The sequence below is a fragment of the Eublepharis macularius genome, chromosome 2 (genome assembly GCF_028583425.1).
Source record: "Eublepharis macularius isolate TG4126 chromosome 2, MPM_Emac_v1.0, whole genome shotgun sequence".
In the NCBI taxonomy this organism is placed as follows: Eukaryota; Metazoa; Chordata; class Lepidosauria; order Squamata; family Eublepharidae; genus Eublepharis; species Eublepharis macularius.
In genome coordinates this window covers 200915326-200933419 of record NC_072791.1, presented here as the reverse complement: position 1 = coordinate 200933419, position 18094 = coordinate 200915326, and the positions used below count along the sequence as shown (strand labels likewise).

Below are 18094 nucleotides of genomic sequence, written 5' to 3'. Positions count from 1 at the left end.
CTGCGCCGAGTCTGCTTTGGGGCCGGGAGGTGGAGGGTGGGGGTTGAGCTGCAGGCGCTTGGGTCGCTCTTCGCCAGGAAGAGAAGGTCGTCTGTGTCTGTTTCGGGGTGGCTTGTTTTGTCTGCGTCGGTGCCCTTCCGGCCGGGTTCAAGTCTCTCCGCCAAGAGTCTCGGTGTCTAAAGGCGCGCCTGCCGAGCGGCGCTTCCATCCCCCGCTCCCCATCCCCGTCGCCCCCTCGCAGCTCCTGGGAAGCGGAGCCCCAAGTGGCGGCGCTGGCGGGGGGCGGACATTCGTTCCCCTCGCCCCGGCGTGCGCGCGCGCGCGCTGGCTGAGGCGCCTCGCGGTCCCCTCCGGCTGCTCCGGCGCTCTTCCTGGGCGCGCCCCCGTCCCGCCAAAACTTTTCCCGCCGCCGCCCCGGCCCCTACGAGTCGTTCGGCCCGCCGGCGGAGTCCTTGCCCCGCGCCTCGTGCAGGATGAGGTCCGGGGACTCGGAGCGGGGCGTCTCCAGGTTGCTGGCGTCCGTGTCGCTGTCGCTGCCCTTTTTGCCCCCGCCGCCCCCGTTGTGCGTTTTGATGTGTTTGCTGAGGTGGTCGCTGCGCATGAAGCGCTTGTTGCAGACCGGGCAGGCGAAGCGCTTCTCGCCGGTGTGAGTCCGCAGGTGCCGCTGCAGCTCGTCGGAGCGCGTGAAGCGCTTGCCGCAGAAGAGCCAGTTGCACACGAAGGGCCGCTCGCCCGTGTGCCAGCGCAGGTGCGCCTTGAGGTGCGACGTCTTGCCGTACACCTTGCCGCAGCCCGGGATGTGGCAGCTGTGCAGGCCTTTCCGCCGCAGGCTGGCGCCCGCCGGCCCCAGCCGCTCGGCCTCCTGGCAGTTGGGGCAGTCGCAGGTGGCGCGGCCGGAGTAGCGCCGGGCCGAGCGCGCCGAGCTTCCCCCTGCGGCGGCGGCGGCCGCGGCCCCGGAGATCATGGCGCTGGCGGCGGCCACGGCGGCGCTGGAGTCCGTGTAGGAGGGCAGCACCGGCTTGAAGCCCTCCTGGGTCAGCAGGTGCTGGCTGGTGGAGAGCAGGTGCGAGGCGGCCGTGGAGCCCAGGCCGGTGGAGCTGAAGGCCGAGTGCGTGAGGGAGCTGAAGTCGGCCGGGTTGTAGGTGCCCAGCTGGGAGTGGAGCGAGGCCTGGGGGGCGCCCGAGTGCAGCGAGCCCTGCAGGCCGCCCGCCGGGTTCTGCACCTCCAGCCACGAGCCCGGGTTGGTGTGCACGTCCCACCACGACGAGGCCGCGCCGTTGGCCACCTCGCCGGCCGCCAGCGTGGAGTGGAAGCCGGACTTGTACCAGGACTCGTAGGGGTGCGCCATGCCCACGCGCGGGTACAGGCTCTCGGCCGCCGAGCTGTGCACTTTGGAGATGAAGGCCGACTGCCCGCCGGCCTCCTGGGGAGACACGCCCGCCGCCGCCGCCGCCGCCGAGTTGGAAAAGAGGCCGCTGTAGTCGCTGCTGAAGGCCGACGAGGTGGGCGAGGTGGAGGCCAGGCAGAAGGCGCTGTTGGCCGTGCCGCTGCCGCTGGCCAAGCCGCTCGAGCCGCGGCTGGTGGCCACCGCGAAGCCGGACAGGCTGGAGCCCAGGTTGCAGCTGGAGGTGGAGCGCTTCCAGGGGTGGAAGCTGCCCTTGGCGAAGGCGCTGGACTCCGGCAAGGTGGTCAGCGGGCTGGTGTTGCCGATCTTATTGCAGGTGGCGGCCAGCATGGCCAAGGGTGTGGTTCCAAAGCGTGGCTCTTCCTGGGGGGGGGGAGACACAAAACGGAGCTGGTCAGCCTAGCCTCCAAGCCCGGATCGGGCAGACAGATGCGCACAACCAGACACGCGACCCCGCTTCCTTTCCCGTACCCAGAAGGCCCCAAAAGCGCCCGCCCCGAAAATGTCCCCCCCCCGCGAAAAGTTGAGCGCAGTCGAACGCCTTGGCTTTTGTTTTGTTTGGGAAGGGGAAACTCCCATGCAGGTCTAGCCCGCCTAGCCCAGTCTTCATTTGGGATCCGCTCCCTGCCCCTTTTCATGCACTTCAGAAGAAACCCCCGCGCACCGAACTGTAACGTCCACCACGACGCCCTGCACCGGTTACCATGCAAGAATCCGTTTTATTTAAAAAAACACGCCTGATCCTCCATAAAATATTTTTCAAGGCAGGATTGAGATTCTCTTTTGTTGTGGTGGCTGAATCACGCCGGTCTTAAAAGCCGAGGAAGGGAGCGAAAGCAAAACTACGCGCGCTCTCTGAAGACAGTATCTACCAAAAAGAAGCTGCAGGGAAACGCAAACACGGCCAACTGGGGTTTCTGGCAGACGCTGCTGGTAAATCTGAAGCCACTGAAACGCAGCAAAAGCGGAGGGGGGGGGGAAGGACAACCATTTGAGTTAGGACAAACCAACGCGGCCAGCAAAAGGATCTTGCTCCCATCTGACAACTAAACCACTACCCCTCCTTTTGCCAGGTGCACAGCCATTGCATGCTGCAACAGCAACAGTTTTCGTCCTGGCATCCCCAGAAGAAGAAAAACCATACACCTCATCTTAAAACGAAAATCGTGCTCCGCGTCTCTTGACTTACCCCAAGAATAGACGTAGCCATAGCCAAGTCCCTTGGCTGGGCGACGGACTCGGAAGGGCCTCTGCCTTGCGCGCAGGCTAGCGAGTTTACGCGGCGTCCTCCCAGCTTCCCCGCTGTACTCCACTATCACTAAGTACACTCCGGGCTCTGGACCGCTAAACTCAGCCTAAGTGTGGGGAGCGCCTGCTTTGAAGTACCGCTGGCTGGGACTCTCGCCCAATGAGGGCGCAGAAAGAACAAGCAGGAGTTGCCCCGCAGCCAATCAGAAACTTGGAGGTGCAAGAACCCAGTGCTCTGGGCGCGTGCCACTCAAAGGCATAAGGAGAAAAAAAACCCCTCTCCAGTGGGCTTTGGTCTTTTTAATGCATTATATTACAATTAACTTTTTTTTTAAAAAAAATTAAAGCCTGGGTTTAAATATCCTTAAAGTTATGACAAGAAACGTAAGGATGGCAGTTCCTCTTTTAGGAACGGTTTCGGCAAAGGAGGGGGGGGCGCAAAAGGCATGGAAGAATGCAACCTGATTTTTTGCAAATTTTATTCTCTCCATCCCCCCCTTCGATTTTTCCTTTATACCTCGAACTTCACACAGCTCATTAATTCACCGATTCATTCGGCTGAAATAGTTGTCCCACTAAATATTCCATTGCCACAAGGGGAGTCTTTTACCCCATAGGCCTTCACTGACAGCCTAGTCTCTAGGGCGGGGGGCAGTACTATATTGCATGATAGGAATTACAAGAAAAGCATTTGGATAACCGTCAGTAAATATCCTACCTCCGTTAAGGGCAATACCATTTGGATCTTTGGCGCACTGAACATGACACACTGTACATTTGTTTGTTTCATTTGGAAGGACAATTGAAACAAAAGAGACATTGTAATGTGACTGATTTTTTTTTAAAGAAAGGAGCTAAATTTCGGCATCTGGGTCGTATTATGTTTCTGAACCTGCAAAGTACAGGTGAAGGTAAACGTGTACATGCTAAAGACTCAACTGTCTCCAAGTTTGCGCGTCCGTAGGGAACGCTTTTTTAGTCTTCTGGATCCTCTGGGGGGAAAACGCACCTGGGGGCTTATCTCCCCACCCTTCAACACCCCCACGCGCGCACACCAACGCCCAAGGAGTTACAGCTTTATTCTAACTGCATGTGTCCAGACTGTTAACTTTACGCGGTTCATTGCAATGATGGCAAAGGGGCCGAATTCGTTTAAAGAATTGTATCATCAAACTCACCCGATCTGTGTCCGAGCAAAAGATCAACTTTTCAAAACCTTGCGATGCTCTCTGTACTGCTGAGGCTATTCTCTCCTGTCTGCCTCTCTGTTCCTCCCTGCAGTTATGAGGGACGGGAAGATGGAAATGCGGAGAGCTAAACTTAGGCTCCTGCTCCTGCTAAATCTTCTTTCCTGCCACATCTGCTCCATCCGAGCCTCCCCAATTCGCAGATGCAAAATACACGTGGTTGAAAGGCAAGGAGGAGGAATCACGATTCCCCCCAACCCAACCAGTCGCCTGCTTTCCTTATGTCATCATTTACCCAAAAAAAGCACCCCCCCAAACCTTAGTATATAATAAAACAAGATTGTGTGGCATGCCTTAAAACGCACGATCTAGTCCCCAAGTCATTCTAATCCACATCAGCTACAAATGCTTTACCATGTCCCCCGGTTTGCTCAGAGTGGAGTGTGAGCTGCAGTCATCCAAACGCTAGCGTTGTAGAAGTCGGGAGACTCTCTTGATTCCCCCCCCCCCGGCTTTGCAAGATAATTTACACTGAGCGCTGGGGCTGGGGAGGAGACGGGGTGGCGGAGCAGAGGAAGGCAAAATTCGCCCAGGGAGACAGAAGCCAGCGCTGTTTAGGGGTGGGGGTGAAAAGCAGTCCTGGGAGGGGATCCAGCAGTGCAGAGAAGGTAGGGAGTCCCACAGGGACATCTGGCCAGGAAGCTTTTGCCCAACAGGTGACGGCAGTCTTCCCCATCCCTTTTCGCAAGGGAGGGAGATGCGCCCTCCTGTTTATTTATAGAAAGCCCGCCGATGCCTTTACTAATAGAGGTGATTGTTAAGTGGCTCTGGGGCGTTGCTGGCCAACCAGGGGGCTGCTGGAGGAGGCGAAGGGGAGAGTCATCTCCCACCCTCTCTTTAAGGAAGGCTGGCAATAAAATACCCCCCTACACCCATTTCCATTGGAGGGGGGTGGGTGGGCTCGCTCTCCCTGCGCCTAGGCGTTTAAACCATTCATCTTAAACCCAGCGTCTGAGGGCATCCTCATCAGATTTACCCACCCCCCCCAACCCCTTTCTCATAGAACAAACACACACAGCTTTCCCCCAAACATAATTACGTTTTTTCCCGCCTTGTTTTTTAAACACATGGGCGTTGTGTATTGCAGTATTTTAATCCATCCATTTTTTTTTAGTAAATAAAAGTAAGGGAAATTGACTAATTCGGCGTGTGTGCCTGAAAAGGAAGTAAGGAATCCAGTGTTCGTGGGGGAATAAGAGAAAGAGAAAAACCTCTACTCCCAAATCTTTAGGCGGTCAAGTATTTTCTGTCAGATTTCTTCATACTCCAAAAAATCGAGTTTTTAAACAAAGATCAGCGTGTTATGCTGAAGTGTTGAGTTGACTGTTAAAACATTTGGGGGTGATAATGACAATGTAACAAAGGCCCTGGTTTGGAGTGAATCATCACCCTTTTAAAAGTTAAAGCAATTTTCAGGAGAATGGCTTTCAGCAAACGCTTTACATTATTCAAAACGGCCAAATAATGCTCTATTATAGCGCCTGAATGCTGCCAGTCAGCCCATAAGTGCAATTTGTGCAAAGGCTCGGTGCCTTATCTCTACTTCTTTATAAAGAGGTGAATATAAAACAATTTCTTCCAAACCCAGACAGAGAGCACGAAAATTGCTTCCCTTTCTGCAATCAGGGCAATTTAACTGGAGTGCAATTAGCACTATTAAATGTCGATTCTGCATAAACAAATCTGACTAAGAAGCGAAAGTGGGGTGAGAACCTCATATAAACTGAAACTGATTTTTTAAAATTATGTATCCGGGTTCTTTACAATTGATCCGTGACGTTTTTGTCTCGGAATATATTTACATCGTAAATAACACCGTGGCTAAATCAACATGCGTCTCCCTCCCTCCCTCCCTCCCACCCTTAAATCTCAATATGAATACTAATAAAGAAAAATGGTCTAATTAAAGGCAGCGGCCCTCCTTCCTTTCAGAAAATTCGGTTCCCCCAGATCCCCTTTCCAGGGCTCTTTTGATCTGTACCAATTCCTAAAGTTGCAGACTTCAGGAGGGAGAACCGCGAAACAATCGGTTCATTAGAGATGATTGGGGGGCTCTCGGGTTCACATTCAAGAGCTTCGGATGAAACGGTAGTTTCGCTCCAACGGGGTTTCAGTTGTTCCAAATCAATCGACTGAAGAGCAGTTAGCCGGGAACCCGAAACAAGGGGGTTTAGTCACCGGCGCCTGGAAGGGCGCAAGATCAGCTCCCCACCAGAAGGGGCAAAACACAAGCGTTGTCAAACAGAACGAGAAGGGGGGGTGGAGGGAAAGCTGCCCAGCCCCCCCCCATTTATACAAATGATTGCATCCCCTCCTTTTTTGGGCAAGCGAGACTCTCCCCTCTGAACCTCAGTCTCAATTATGCTTTTCATTTACATGATACAGAAACTGCCACTGATTTCGCAGAGAAGCGCAGAAGGGAGACGAATTAAGAACTTTGGTTAAGAAAAGGTGTCCCCCCCCCCTTTCTCTCAAAGTGCTAGATTTAAAAAGGGGGGCGACAGAACGTTGTACGGGGCAGGGGGGGAATATAGACCCGAGTTTTTTCGCAGGGTCCCGCGACTCTTTTCCCCCCCTTTGCGCTGCAAATTCAACGCGTTGCTTTTGATCAGAAGGAAATCTGTTCTTCTAGGTAATAAACAAAAAGAAAGAGAGAGAGAGAGAGAGAGAGAGAGAGAGAGGAAGGAGCAGCTGGGGATCAAACAGATCGCGGAAATTAAAGGGGAAATTACGGGACTCTTCAGCAGTCCCTGTCTTGGCTTTCATTTCAGATTTGTTCCTACAACGCCCTCCCTTCCACCCCCTGCAAATAAAGCCCCTAAAGCTGGCGCATTTGATGGACGGGGCTTTCATCTCTCCCGGGTTAGAGGCGGCGGCGGCGGCAGCAGCGAGGAAGAAGGTGCCGATCTGCCTGCTATGGGAGGGGTGGTGGTGCTGCGGGATCGAGTCTCTCCTTAGGGGCCGCTTCCTCCCTCCCCAGTTGCCCGCCCCCCTCCGTCCCTTCTGACCGGCTGGCGTGGATCTGGCGCTGACCCCCGGGCTCTGCTCTCCCTCCCGCGCCTCTCGCCTCGCCTCTCCTTTCCTGCCAAAAGCACGTGAACAATTAAAAGGGAAGACTGTTGTGTCAAAGGAAGGTGACTGGATGATGATTTTAATTACTACAATTATTGGAGATTATTCAACAAAACGTCTTTAGGCTTGTTTACTGCCCTGGGAGAAAGACGTCGCCCGGGTCGCCTCCTAAAAAAAGGTTTGGCTAAAGGCCCCTTTGGCGACCCGGGCGCGGTGGCGTCGGGGCTGGAGCGCAACCTTGGCCGGCCTCGCCCGCCGGAGCCAAGAACCCGGGCGGGGATCGACCCCTCCGTTAAATTCTACGCCAACTGGCCCCTCCCGGAGCGGTGGGCGTGAATTTCCCCCTTGATCGCGGAACCGAGAGGCGCCTGAGCTGCCCGCGGCAAGCTGCCAGCCCCTCCGAGGGGAGCGGGTTCCGACGTGTAACGTGACCGGAGGGTTGGGGGCCTCGCTCCTGGGGGCTGTGGCGCATCTTGGCGGCCCACTGGCGCTGGCAACGGGACGCGCAGCTGCCTTGGTCCTGGACGGCCCTCTCTCCAGGCCCAAGGCCGTCAGCTAGAGGGAATCTGGCAACTCCTCTGGGCAAGGGCCTGGCATTGCCCTCTTTGGGTTTTGTGTGTGTGTGTGCGTGTGCGCGCGCGCGCGCGCGCCTGGCAAAACTCGCTGTGCATGCCTACCCGGGAGTAAGCCTCACTGGAGACTCAGGGGCCTCCTCCCGAGCCGCCCTGCCTAGGATTGCTCTTTTCAGTGGGCCCCCTACACATTCCTATGGCCGGCGGCTCTCTGCACCGCCAGTCCCAGCGCCTTGTGCAATTCAACGCGGAGGCCAAAAGCCGAGCGAGGCCCAGCCGCTGCTGCCAGCCCGGGAAGCCACCCGCCTCCCTCTGCCCCGCCACCAACCGGTGCCAGGCTGCTCGGAGGACTTGCAGCCCTGCCGCACCCTGGAGGGGAAGGCCGGCCTTCGAGAGGGGCAAGCGTCTCGCTCACGGTCTTCCCAGGGGGGTCCCTCTAAACAGCCAAACGCGGCCGACGCCGAAGCAGCCTTCTCCCAAACGCAAGACATGGTTTCGTAAACCGGATCCCTAGAGAGATCACCGGCACCCTCCAATGGATCTCCGCGTAGATCGGAGCCCTCCGAAGTGGTGTCCCCCGGTAAGCCAGCCCAGCTTTAAAGGAGGAGGCCCCAACGGGACGCCTTGCCAAGCGCGGAGGCCTGCAGCCGGGAGCTGCGCCAGTGGAGCGCATCTCGCTCTGGGGGGGGGGGGGGAACTGAGCTAGCCATCTCAGACGGACGGCGGTCCGGCACGCCTGCCCCCAAACCGGGAAGGGCCAGTTGCAAGCTGGTTATTAACAACGATCAATACCAAAGGCCTCGCCAGATCGCTTGGGTTTCTGCTTCGGGCCTCGCGGGCTGGGCTGGGACTTATGGAGGGCCGATTTCTGGAGGGCATCACCGGGCGCGCCTGCTGGAACGGCTCCCCCCTCCCGCCCTGCTCCCGAGACGAAGGCCCTCGGCTTCATTGTCCTCCTCGGCTGCCGGGCTCTCCGGCTGGAGGTGACTCGGCCCTCCGCTCCTCCTCCTGCCGCCCCGGCCTCGCGCTAATTAGGCGTCTCTTACAAGCCATTAGCTTGAGCAATGTAGCGGAAAGCAGGCGCGGGGTTTATCTGGCCGAGAGCTCCCCTCGGCCCCCGCTGCACGGCGCCCCTCGCGGGGTTTGGGGCGGGAGGCCAGCGAGCAGAAGAGGGCTGTGGAGTTCGGAAGCTTGCGCGGGAGCCGGAGGGAGAGCGCGGGAGGGACGAGCCCTAGACTCCCGTTTTGCGCCTCGCAGTCGCAGCACCGCTGAGCGTTGTTTGGCCCCCCCCCCCCCGCCCGCCGCACTTGAGTCTTTGTTGCTGAAAGAATTCCGGGCGCGGGGGTGGGGGTGGGGGTGGGGGTGGGGGGTGGGGAGGCGGCTCCGTTTGTTTCCCAACAGAGCGAAACAGACAAACCGGCATCGCCTCTGCCTGGGCTCGAGAAAGTCAAGGGCCGCTTTGCGCGACGGCGGCGCCTCCCGAGCGCTCGGATCCGCTTGCTTGGAGCGAAAGGAAGACGCGCCTCGGCGCAGAGGCCAGGGCTGTGACCCTGCCAGAGCCCGGCCCGGCCCGGCCCCTGTGCAGATACGAAAAGTGGAGCCTCCTTTGGGAAGGGCAGAGGGTTGCCGGATTGTTTCCTGCTTTGCCTGCCTCTCTCCCTCCACAAAATCTGCACTTAGGATTTTTTCATCGCAAAAGCAATTTCCAGAACTTCGACTTTTATTCACCTGGGGAGGTAGCTGGAGTGGGGGCACCGGTGAGAGAATTAAAGTTTTCAGGGGGCTCATTCCCCTGCACAACTGTATTCTTCTAGGGCAATCCGAGGTATATTTAGTTAGAAGAAAGTCCCGCTAAACTGTAAGTTGCACAGGGTTCATTTATTTACTTCATTTATACCCCACCTGTCTCCCCAGTGAAGACCTAAAGCTACTTACATTGGTCGCCTCTCCATTAGATCCTTCGAGGGAATTACTGATCCAAGGTGATTCAAGGAGCTTCATGGCAGAAGTGAGATTTGAACTCAGGTCTCGCAACCTTTACACCATATTGGTCTAGGAGTGCAATCTTGGAGAGCAAAGAGAATCAATAGTGGTTGAGGGCCTCCTTTCCTCATTGCTAGTTAAGGGGGTGGGAAGGAGAAAGGAGGGAGGCTAAAGTCTTCATAGGATGTTTAATTAACTTGTGGAATCCACTGCCACATGATGCGGTGATGGCTTCTACCTGGTTTTAAGAAAAGGGCTTTGATAGTTCACAGAGGAGTGGTCCATCAGTGGCTCTTAGCTATGGTAGCAAGATGTTCAGAGGTAGTTTATCTCTGAATGGAGGAGAACAACAAAGTGTGGGGACAACACACCCCATATGTGGAGGGGGGGAGTGACAAAACGTGGGTCTTGTGGGCCACTTGGCTGGCCACTGTGGGAAATAGAGTACATGATTCTGATCCTGATCCTGCAGGGCTCTTCTCCTGTTTTCTGAACCTAGCCAGAGAAGGAAGAAGGAGAGAGAGAGAGAGAGAGAGAGAGATGGAATCGGTTGCCAAGTTTTCTAAGATGCTCTGAAGAGAGGGGGGGGGGAGGTTTACAAAACAAACAAACAACACACAACTCGGAACCCTTTCAACTCTCCAAAGTGGAAACGGATGGGGAGAAAACAAAAGCACGTTTGGAATTGGCAGCCGTTCCATCAGCTGGAAATGTTACCCAGCCCATTCATGAAGGGAAATACCAACTCCTGCAGGACTCCAAGGCCTGTGTTCCATTTATCTGTATTAATCTCTCCTCAAAATTAAGTTCGCCCGGAGCTTGCTCCATGTTGTCTTTGTATAAACACCATTTTAACAAGAAGGAATGAAGCCTGAGCAAGGGGCCAGGAGTGACTGGCTTGCATCTCCACCAAGAGCTCTCTGACCACACCTCCTGGACCTAAGGGCTAATTCACACATGACTTTAGTTTGTAGTTGCCTCTCCAGATACTTCTGTTGCAACTGGCTTGCAATGGCCTTTAATTATTAGGAACTTTCCCAGTGCAATTCAGGCCTAGTTCCAACCATTGAGGCAGTCAACCTCGCTCTGGACTGGACAATCTCAGATCATAGATATTGTGCGTACGCGGGCATAGTCTCATACTAGTATATCACCTATTTAACCTACTGTGAAGGAACAGTTTCGCAAGCCCTGCCCCTTTGGATTCCCGAAGCATGGAAAAGCCTCGCAGCCATCCCAAGCAACAAGGCCCATTTCCCTTACTCCCTGAGGGGAACCACTCTGGCTAGTAAAAGCTGCCACCAATAAATCTAAAAGAGTATCCCTGGCTAGACAGATCTGTACGTCTAGCCCTTTGTAGCTGAGTTGTGGCAATTAGGCAGTTCCATTAAACAGCATCTCCTTCTTTGCTCTTCCTAGCTGGCAGGAGGGCAGCCTCACATTTTCACACTTTATGGGTGGCAAGCTCAGTTGCTGCCTCTTCCCTGTACTGCTGTTTTTGGAAGGCAGGGCTGAACAGGCGTGGCGTGGTTACAGAGAGAGATCAGGACTCAGGCATTCAAAATACAAGGAAGTTTAAACACCAGTTAAAGAGAGAACGCACGGACTGTACAAATATCAACCTAAGCAAGGATAAAAAGAAACAGTGAAAACACGCAATCGTCTTAAGGACTGTACGCTCTACTACTGCGTATTTTCTGTTGCTGTAAGTATGCTCTTATTGGGTAGTGCCACACTGTTTAATATGTCATGTCAAATTGTTCATGTTTTGTTTCAGCACTGTTTCCACCCTGTCTGCCGATGTATGCTTGTTTTTCAGATTTCTGTTATGCATACCCTATTGTACGGTTTATTGAATGTTCTAGCTGTTGATCATAGTGACATACACCCTGTGATCCGCCTTGAGTCTCAGAGAGAAAGGTGGACTATAAATAACAAATTTAAATATATAAAAAGTGTGTGTATAAGGTGTCATTTCCAAGGCAAGAGCAAACCGAGGTAAACGCCATTGCCTGCCTCTGCATACCTGGACTCTGTGTTCTCTCAACCAAAGACTAGCCAGAGCCGACCCTGCTTAGCTTCTGAGAACTGGTGGAAGTGAGTTAGCTGGGACCAACCAGGTCAGGATCTAAACTCTATACTTATCCTAAATGATGTTTAATTAGGGTGATGGTGGAGAGTGCCCTCAAGTCGTAACTGACTTATGGCGACCCCTGGTGGGGTTTTCATGCCAAGACACTATCAGAGGTGGTTTGCCATTGCCTGCCTCTGCAACCCTGGTCTTCGTTGGAGGTCTCCTATCCAATTACTAACCAAGGCTGACCCTGCTTAGCTTCTGATATATCTGACAAGATCAGGCTCACCTGGACTATCCAGGTCAGGGCTTAATCAGGATAAGCTAGTAATTATTGAAGTTGTAGTATTTAAAAGCTCTCACTACCTTAGATCTCAGAGTTGGGATCTCTCCCATTGTCCCCTGACACATGGTCAAGACGGAGTCCCTAGGTGAAGGCTTAAGATCTTCATGGCTTGAGTAGTGAAGAACCCAAGCGATGATAAGACATTTTTTTGTGTGTGTGTCCTGAGAATTTATAATAGCCTCTTTGGAGTCTATCTTCCCCTGGGGGTCAGTCCTGATCTTCCTTCTTCAAAAGGAAGAAATACAATCTAACCTTTTGACTTCCAGCCACTGATCCTTTCAACCTTTTGTTCCACTCTGGTCAGGGCCATCTGCATAACTAAGCACTGCCCTGTGCTTGGGAGAGAGAGGACTTATTTCCTGTAGAAGAGCAAGTTTTGAGTCCAATAGCACCTTAAATACCAAAGATAGTACCTTAAATACCTTGGAAATATTTGGTATTTAAGGTGCTACTGGATTCAATTCTTGCTCTTCGACTGCAGACCAAAAGGGCTACCCACTGGACATCACCTCCTGTAGTTTTCCTTTTGTTAGTATTTTACCAGCATTAAAGCTTCTAGAGCATGTGTCCAGTACAACCTCAATTATTGAAATATCAAGGTGAAGTCTAGGGTGGGGAGCATTTCTTCACACGCCTCATGGGCTTCTTGTGAAAATAAGATGAAGCAAAGTAGAACTGTTTAATTTCCTGTGTGCAGGGAATTGCTTTGAACGCTATGCACCATCCTCACCTGCAGTTTGAAGAGGCATAGGCCAGACCTTATCTGCTTTTTGTGGGAGCTCAGCCTTAGTGAATACTTATAATGTAAGGTGTGAATGCAACAGGTATGCATTTGCAGACCCATGTATACTGCCCTAGTTTTACCTGGGGAGTATATTTCCTGGCAAAACACAGGCTTACCTCAGAATAGTGTGTGAAATAGCCCTGAACACTGCTTCTATTGAAATTTTTAATCTACTTAGACAACCAGATCTACAAATCTATTAAAGTGATCCAGAAGCTGCAATTTAAAAATATATGCCGGAGCTCCTGGATTTAATTAAGTTTTAGTGTAAATGAGCATACTCTGCTATCCTCATTTACGAGGCAGTCTGTTCTGTTCTAGGGAAGTGGCCTTAGACTGGGTCTGCCTAAGGTTAAAATCCAATGCCCCCTTACCTGAAAATAAACCTTTGCTGAACTTCGTAATTCTTCAGAGTGACCATGTATCGGATTTACAGCATTTCTGAGTTACCTCGTTGTGTTTTGTCAGTTGGAAGTTAGTATATGGGAAACATTCAATGGAGACAGCTGTGCAGGGTTTTATAATATATCACATAACTATAATTTAATGGTTATTAGTTTTGTAATTGTTTTAGGACATTTTGAAAGCCATTTTTGGCTGAAATCTGGGCTAAAAATGACCTTTCCCCTTAATTAAACCAAATAATTACATCTAAATTTAATGGGCATTTCGATAAACCATATACATGAGATTCCATTCTGGTTTGCTTTCTAGACCATGCTGTGTGCAACTATTAAAAAGTAGGATTGTTGGCTGTCCTGGAGGGAAAAAAAGTCCCATCCCTTTCAGAGAAATGTAACGTGAGGGAAAGAGCCACTGAAGATTTTCATGGTGTGGAGGTAAAGAACATTGCCTAGTAAATAACACCCTGTTAAAGGTTAACCTCTGTTAAAAGGACAGGAGTTTTTCTTTTAACCAGGACAGTTGGAAACATTGCTACTGACCAAAGCAAATGGTGGCTGATTTCACAGGGTACGTGAAAAAAATTCCACAAAAAAGTGAAGATTCCCTCCCAAGTTCTGCTTCCCCCCCTATGGCAGCCTGGAACCAGATCCATCCCGAGCTTGGGCCCTGCGTCGCTTCCCCTGGGGCCAAAGAAAGGCCCGGGAAGCATCCTCCAGAGCCAAGCTATGGCTCCCCATTTCTTCTCCTCTTCTTAAGCTCTCCTGGCCAGCCTTCTGCACTGGGAGGGCCTGGCTGCCTCTCCCAGTGTTCCTCTTCCATCTGGCTTGCATTGCCGTTTAATGATCAGCCTTCACATTGTGATCAAGTGAACTTTTACTAATCTCTCCCCCCCTTATTGTTTGGGGGAAAGAGATGCTGCGTTTCATCAATGGGTGGGTGGGGTGGGGGGGCCAATCAGACGGCCACAGCGGAGAGGCTCCGAGTAACTTAAGTCAACTGTAAAGAGTTCAGGGAAGCTCTAATTACAGAGGAAGGCAGAACTGTTCACTTCACCACCAGCAGCCAGGATCTCTCTCTCTTTCGCTCTCTCTCTTTGGCAAACTCCCTCTCTTTCCTCGAGCCCCCCCCCCGCCTCCAAAGCTACTGAGGTCAAGCAGTAGCAGCCACTCCACCCCAGGCAAACTATAGCAGCTCCAGGACCGCGGGGTGAGCTTTGGCAGCCAGGCAGAGCAATCCACCAAGGGGAAAAAGAGGAGAGGAAGGGGGGGGAAGAAAAGAAAAAGAAAAGACTGATTGCATCTTGGCTGTGGCATTAAATGAGCCATTATCAGGAGAAGCTGCAATAATGCATACAGTCACTTGAAAAGAAAAAGCAGGTTTCCTTGGCGAACACACCTATTATTTCGGCAGTACTCCAGGAGTGTTTCAATAGTGTCCAGGTTTGTTGCTTATTTGAAATACATTTGAATTGAATACATAGACACTGAGGCTTACAGGGGGAAAAAAAAGAAAGAAAAAAAGCGGGGGGAGATAAGCTCCCCCCCTTCTGCAACAACACATTTGCGCCTGAGATATGCCTGAAGTTCTCATTAAACTTACCATTTGGAAAGGATAAATTAAAGGGAAATGGCTTTTTTTTGTTGTTGTTGAACAAAATAGACCTGGAAATGATTTTGGCCCCTTCTGACCTAGAAAAAAGCAGATTTGACAGCTACACAAAGATATTAGTCATGGGTTGGATTCGCTGGCAGGCAAGTTTGCACAGTTTGGGTAAGAAGAACACCTTGCAAGACAGTCTTGAGGGTTTGGAGAGGGAATTGTTTGGCCTTCTTAAGACAGGAGTGACAAATATCCAGCCCTTTGGGATCTCCATTCCATATATAATTACAGAGCTGGGCTTTTTTTTCTGTGCTCATGTAAGTTAACATCAGCCTTTGGCCCTTTCCAGTAAATTAGCTGCATGGGTGTCAAGGAGAGTGGCCTCAGTAATGTTCCCATTTGCAGCTTGCAGAGAAGGATGGTGGAGGAGAGGGTTATGGCTTCTGTTCATTGCTAAAGGAGGCTTGGATGACAGCGGGGTGCTGCTGTCTTGGCATGCAAGGAACCTTTGGAGCAGAGGCAGGTGGGGGTCCCAACTGGTCTGCCCGAACGGTAGATTTTTATAAATATTTTACAGAAAAGTTTAAAAAGTGAGAATCTGAAAGACTTGCTTAGGAGGTAACTGGACGCAGCGGTGATGCAGGGGAAGGCATCTTGGCAGGTAAGATGTGGCAGAGCAGAAATATTGGGGTTGGGTGACAAGGGATGTTTTGAAAAGCCACTGGCCTTGCTATTACCCCCTTCCACCATCAAAAAATAGTGTGGGATTCCCCCCCCCTCCCCAGCAGATTCTTTGGGGGTATCTGCTAGGGAGAAAGTTTGGCCCTCAGACCAATTGAAGTTTTATGCCCTTATCTTAAGCTGGGGGGTGAGTGGCTCAGTTGAAGAATTACTCCCTGCCAGGTTTAGGTAAGTATAGGTAATACCAGGGCTTTTTTTCAGCTGGAACACAGTGGAATGGAGTTCCGGAACCTCTTGAAAATGGTCACATGGCTGGTGGCCCCGCATCCTGATCTCCAGACAGAGGGGAGTTTAGATTGCCCTCCGCACCGCTAAGTGGTTGGGAACCACTGCTCTAAGGCTAGCCAGTAGCATTGTTCCCATAGTACAGATGAGGGCTGAGAAGAAAGAAGTTTTCTAAGGTCACCTTGTGAATTTGTGAGTGAGGTGAGATCTGAATGAGTGACATCCCCCACCCCCTCAGGTCACAGCTCATTTTCTTATGCCAATTTCATACAAGTTTATTTTTCATGTTTTCATTGCCTAACACTTTGTAACAGAAGCAATCCTGCTTGATAACTGTGCAAATGTTGGTTCATTAGCAAAAGATCTGATGGAAGAAATCTGTGTCCTCCCCACCCCAGTCCTTTGAATTTCTGTTTGGCACTAGCTGAATTATGTACATCTTCTCTAGGTGGCTTTGTTAGGAAGTTCTGGCAGGACATCACAGCAGGGCTTTTTTTTCAGCGGGAATGCGGTAGAATGGAGTTCCAGCACCTCTTGAAAATGGTCACATGGCTGGTGGCCCCACCCCCTGATCTCTAGACAGAGGAGAGTTTAGATTGCTCTCCACGCCACTGGAGCAGCGCTGAGGGCAATCTAAACTCCCCTCTGTCTGGAGATCAGGGGGCGGGGCCACCGGCCATGTGACTATTTTAGCCGAGGGCGATTTAAACTTTAAAATACTCCCCCCTTGTTCCAGCTGACCCAAAGTGATGTCATTGTGTAGTCCTAAGTTCTACCACCTCTTTTCCCAGAAAAAAAGCCCTGCATCACAGTAATAACTTGATAGGGACATGGTCTAGTGTGGTAGTTGTTGACGGAACTTGGCAGCACAATGAATTTAAGTATGATAACGTGTTTTAAAAACATATCCAAGGTGGCATTTTAAATATGCTTGCTTAGAAATATAACACTTGAAATCAAACAGTATTTACTCCCAAATAAATGTGTTTGGAAGCGGGCTGTCAAAACGGTACTGCTCACAGGGCATCATTTGAATGGTGTTACAAATTTGGCTGAGATCTCTCACATAAGAAGTGCCAGAGCTTAAGCCTGGCTGGAAGTCACACCCTTTGACCTGGAAGTACTTGGCCTTAATCCCAGATGTGTAATGGTGGCCATGGTTATTCAGTAGTGACGGGAAGGCATTGTGCACATGTTCAGATATGCTGTCTTCTTATTATATATGCTGGCACTCAACACAGTTACTGGAACTGAGTGCTGGCGAGTTCACTCTGGCCTTGAACACTATTCCAAAACACATTTATGTGGAAGAGAGTCTCATTGCTTTTGATGGCACTTTCCTAGGCTGCTTAAACTTGCTTAAATTTGGAAATAATGACTGGAACAACATACTTAGGATATCAGAACTTCATCCAAACCTGTGCTATGAGCATCATCACTTTGATACAGATTCCTTGGCTGCCCATTGTGTGAGTCGTGGCCCAGATGGGGTACATACTCATCGTTAGGTATAAAACTTCAGCTACCTGATTGTAGGAGTGAAAGATGGTAGCAGGAACATGGTCTTCTGTATGCTCAGTGTGCCCTAATGGGCCCACGTCCATGGGGAAAGGAGCTAGATACATATGTTGATAAATAAGTTGGGACCAAATTGGAAAGTGGGCCCATTCATATGGACATATGTCTAAGGTTTTATGCGTCCCCCTCTGATCACAGAGGGTAACAAACAAAGAAAAGCGTCTAGGGCAACAGAGTACGGGGTGTTCAAGCAAGAGAAAATACAGCTCCTCACATTTTTGATGCAAATTTAGACCTGTATCCCTGGCCTCATATATGAACAGGGCAGACATGAGTTCCACAGTGTGCCATCCCTTTATTGTCTGGATTGGCCCTGCGCACAGTGGTACATTAACATCCTGACTCATGGTACATTCATGGAAGAAAGCTCTGTGACATCCATGGGACTTGATTCCAAATTATATATTTGGGACCAGGATGCCTGTTAGAGCAAATCTCAGCACTGGATCCAACTAGTTGTTCCATTGGTGAAAAGGAAAGGAGATAGTCCCCTTTGACCACCAACAAGGCCACATGAGACAAGGGGTTGTAATAAGGATGGGATATGGGCAAGATTCAGTGAAAAAGCGGGCAACATTCAACCCTCTTTGCTCAATATTGTTAGCTGAGTGCAAAACAGAGCAGAGAAGTTATGCTGTGCTGATTAAAGAGGCAAAAATGTTATTTGAGGAAATACATACTTGATAGTGAAGAAGAGAGAGAGAGATAGGTTCCTTGCTATCTGACTACATCTTGCAGAGAGAGTGAATAAGGCAGGAGAGAGAAGAAGCAGGATATTGCCCTGTTTAGCCCAACAGGAGACAAGACAAGGAAAT

At 51.3% G+C, this 18094-nt stretch overlaps 1 protein-coding gene across 1 annotated transcript; it reads right to left on the bottom strand.

Annotated features, from left to right (window-relative positions):
* Nucleotides 1–421: 421 nt before the first annotated feature.
* Nucleotides 422–2615, bottom strand: SP9 (Sp9 transcription factor). The gene is made up of 2 exons (XM_054972402.1): nucleotides 2595–2615; nucleotides 422–1768 (listed from the first exon to the last, which is right to left on the bottom strand). Exons 1-2 carry the CDS (start codon nucleotides 2613–2615, stop codon nucleotides 422–424), a joined length of 1368 nt encoding a protein of 455 aa, XP_054828377.1.
* Nucleotides 2616–18094: the final 15479 nt, after the last annotated feature.

Coding starts and splice junctions, on each gene's coding strand:
- SP9 (XM_054972402.1), bottom strand. CDS start 2,615: ATGGCTACGTCTATTCTTGGG. Junction 1,769..2,594: donor TGGCTACGTCTATTCTTGGG/GTAAGTCAAGAG, acceptor CCCCCCCCCCAG/GAAGAGCCACGCTTTGGAAC.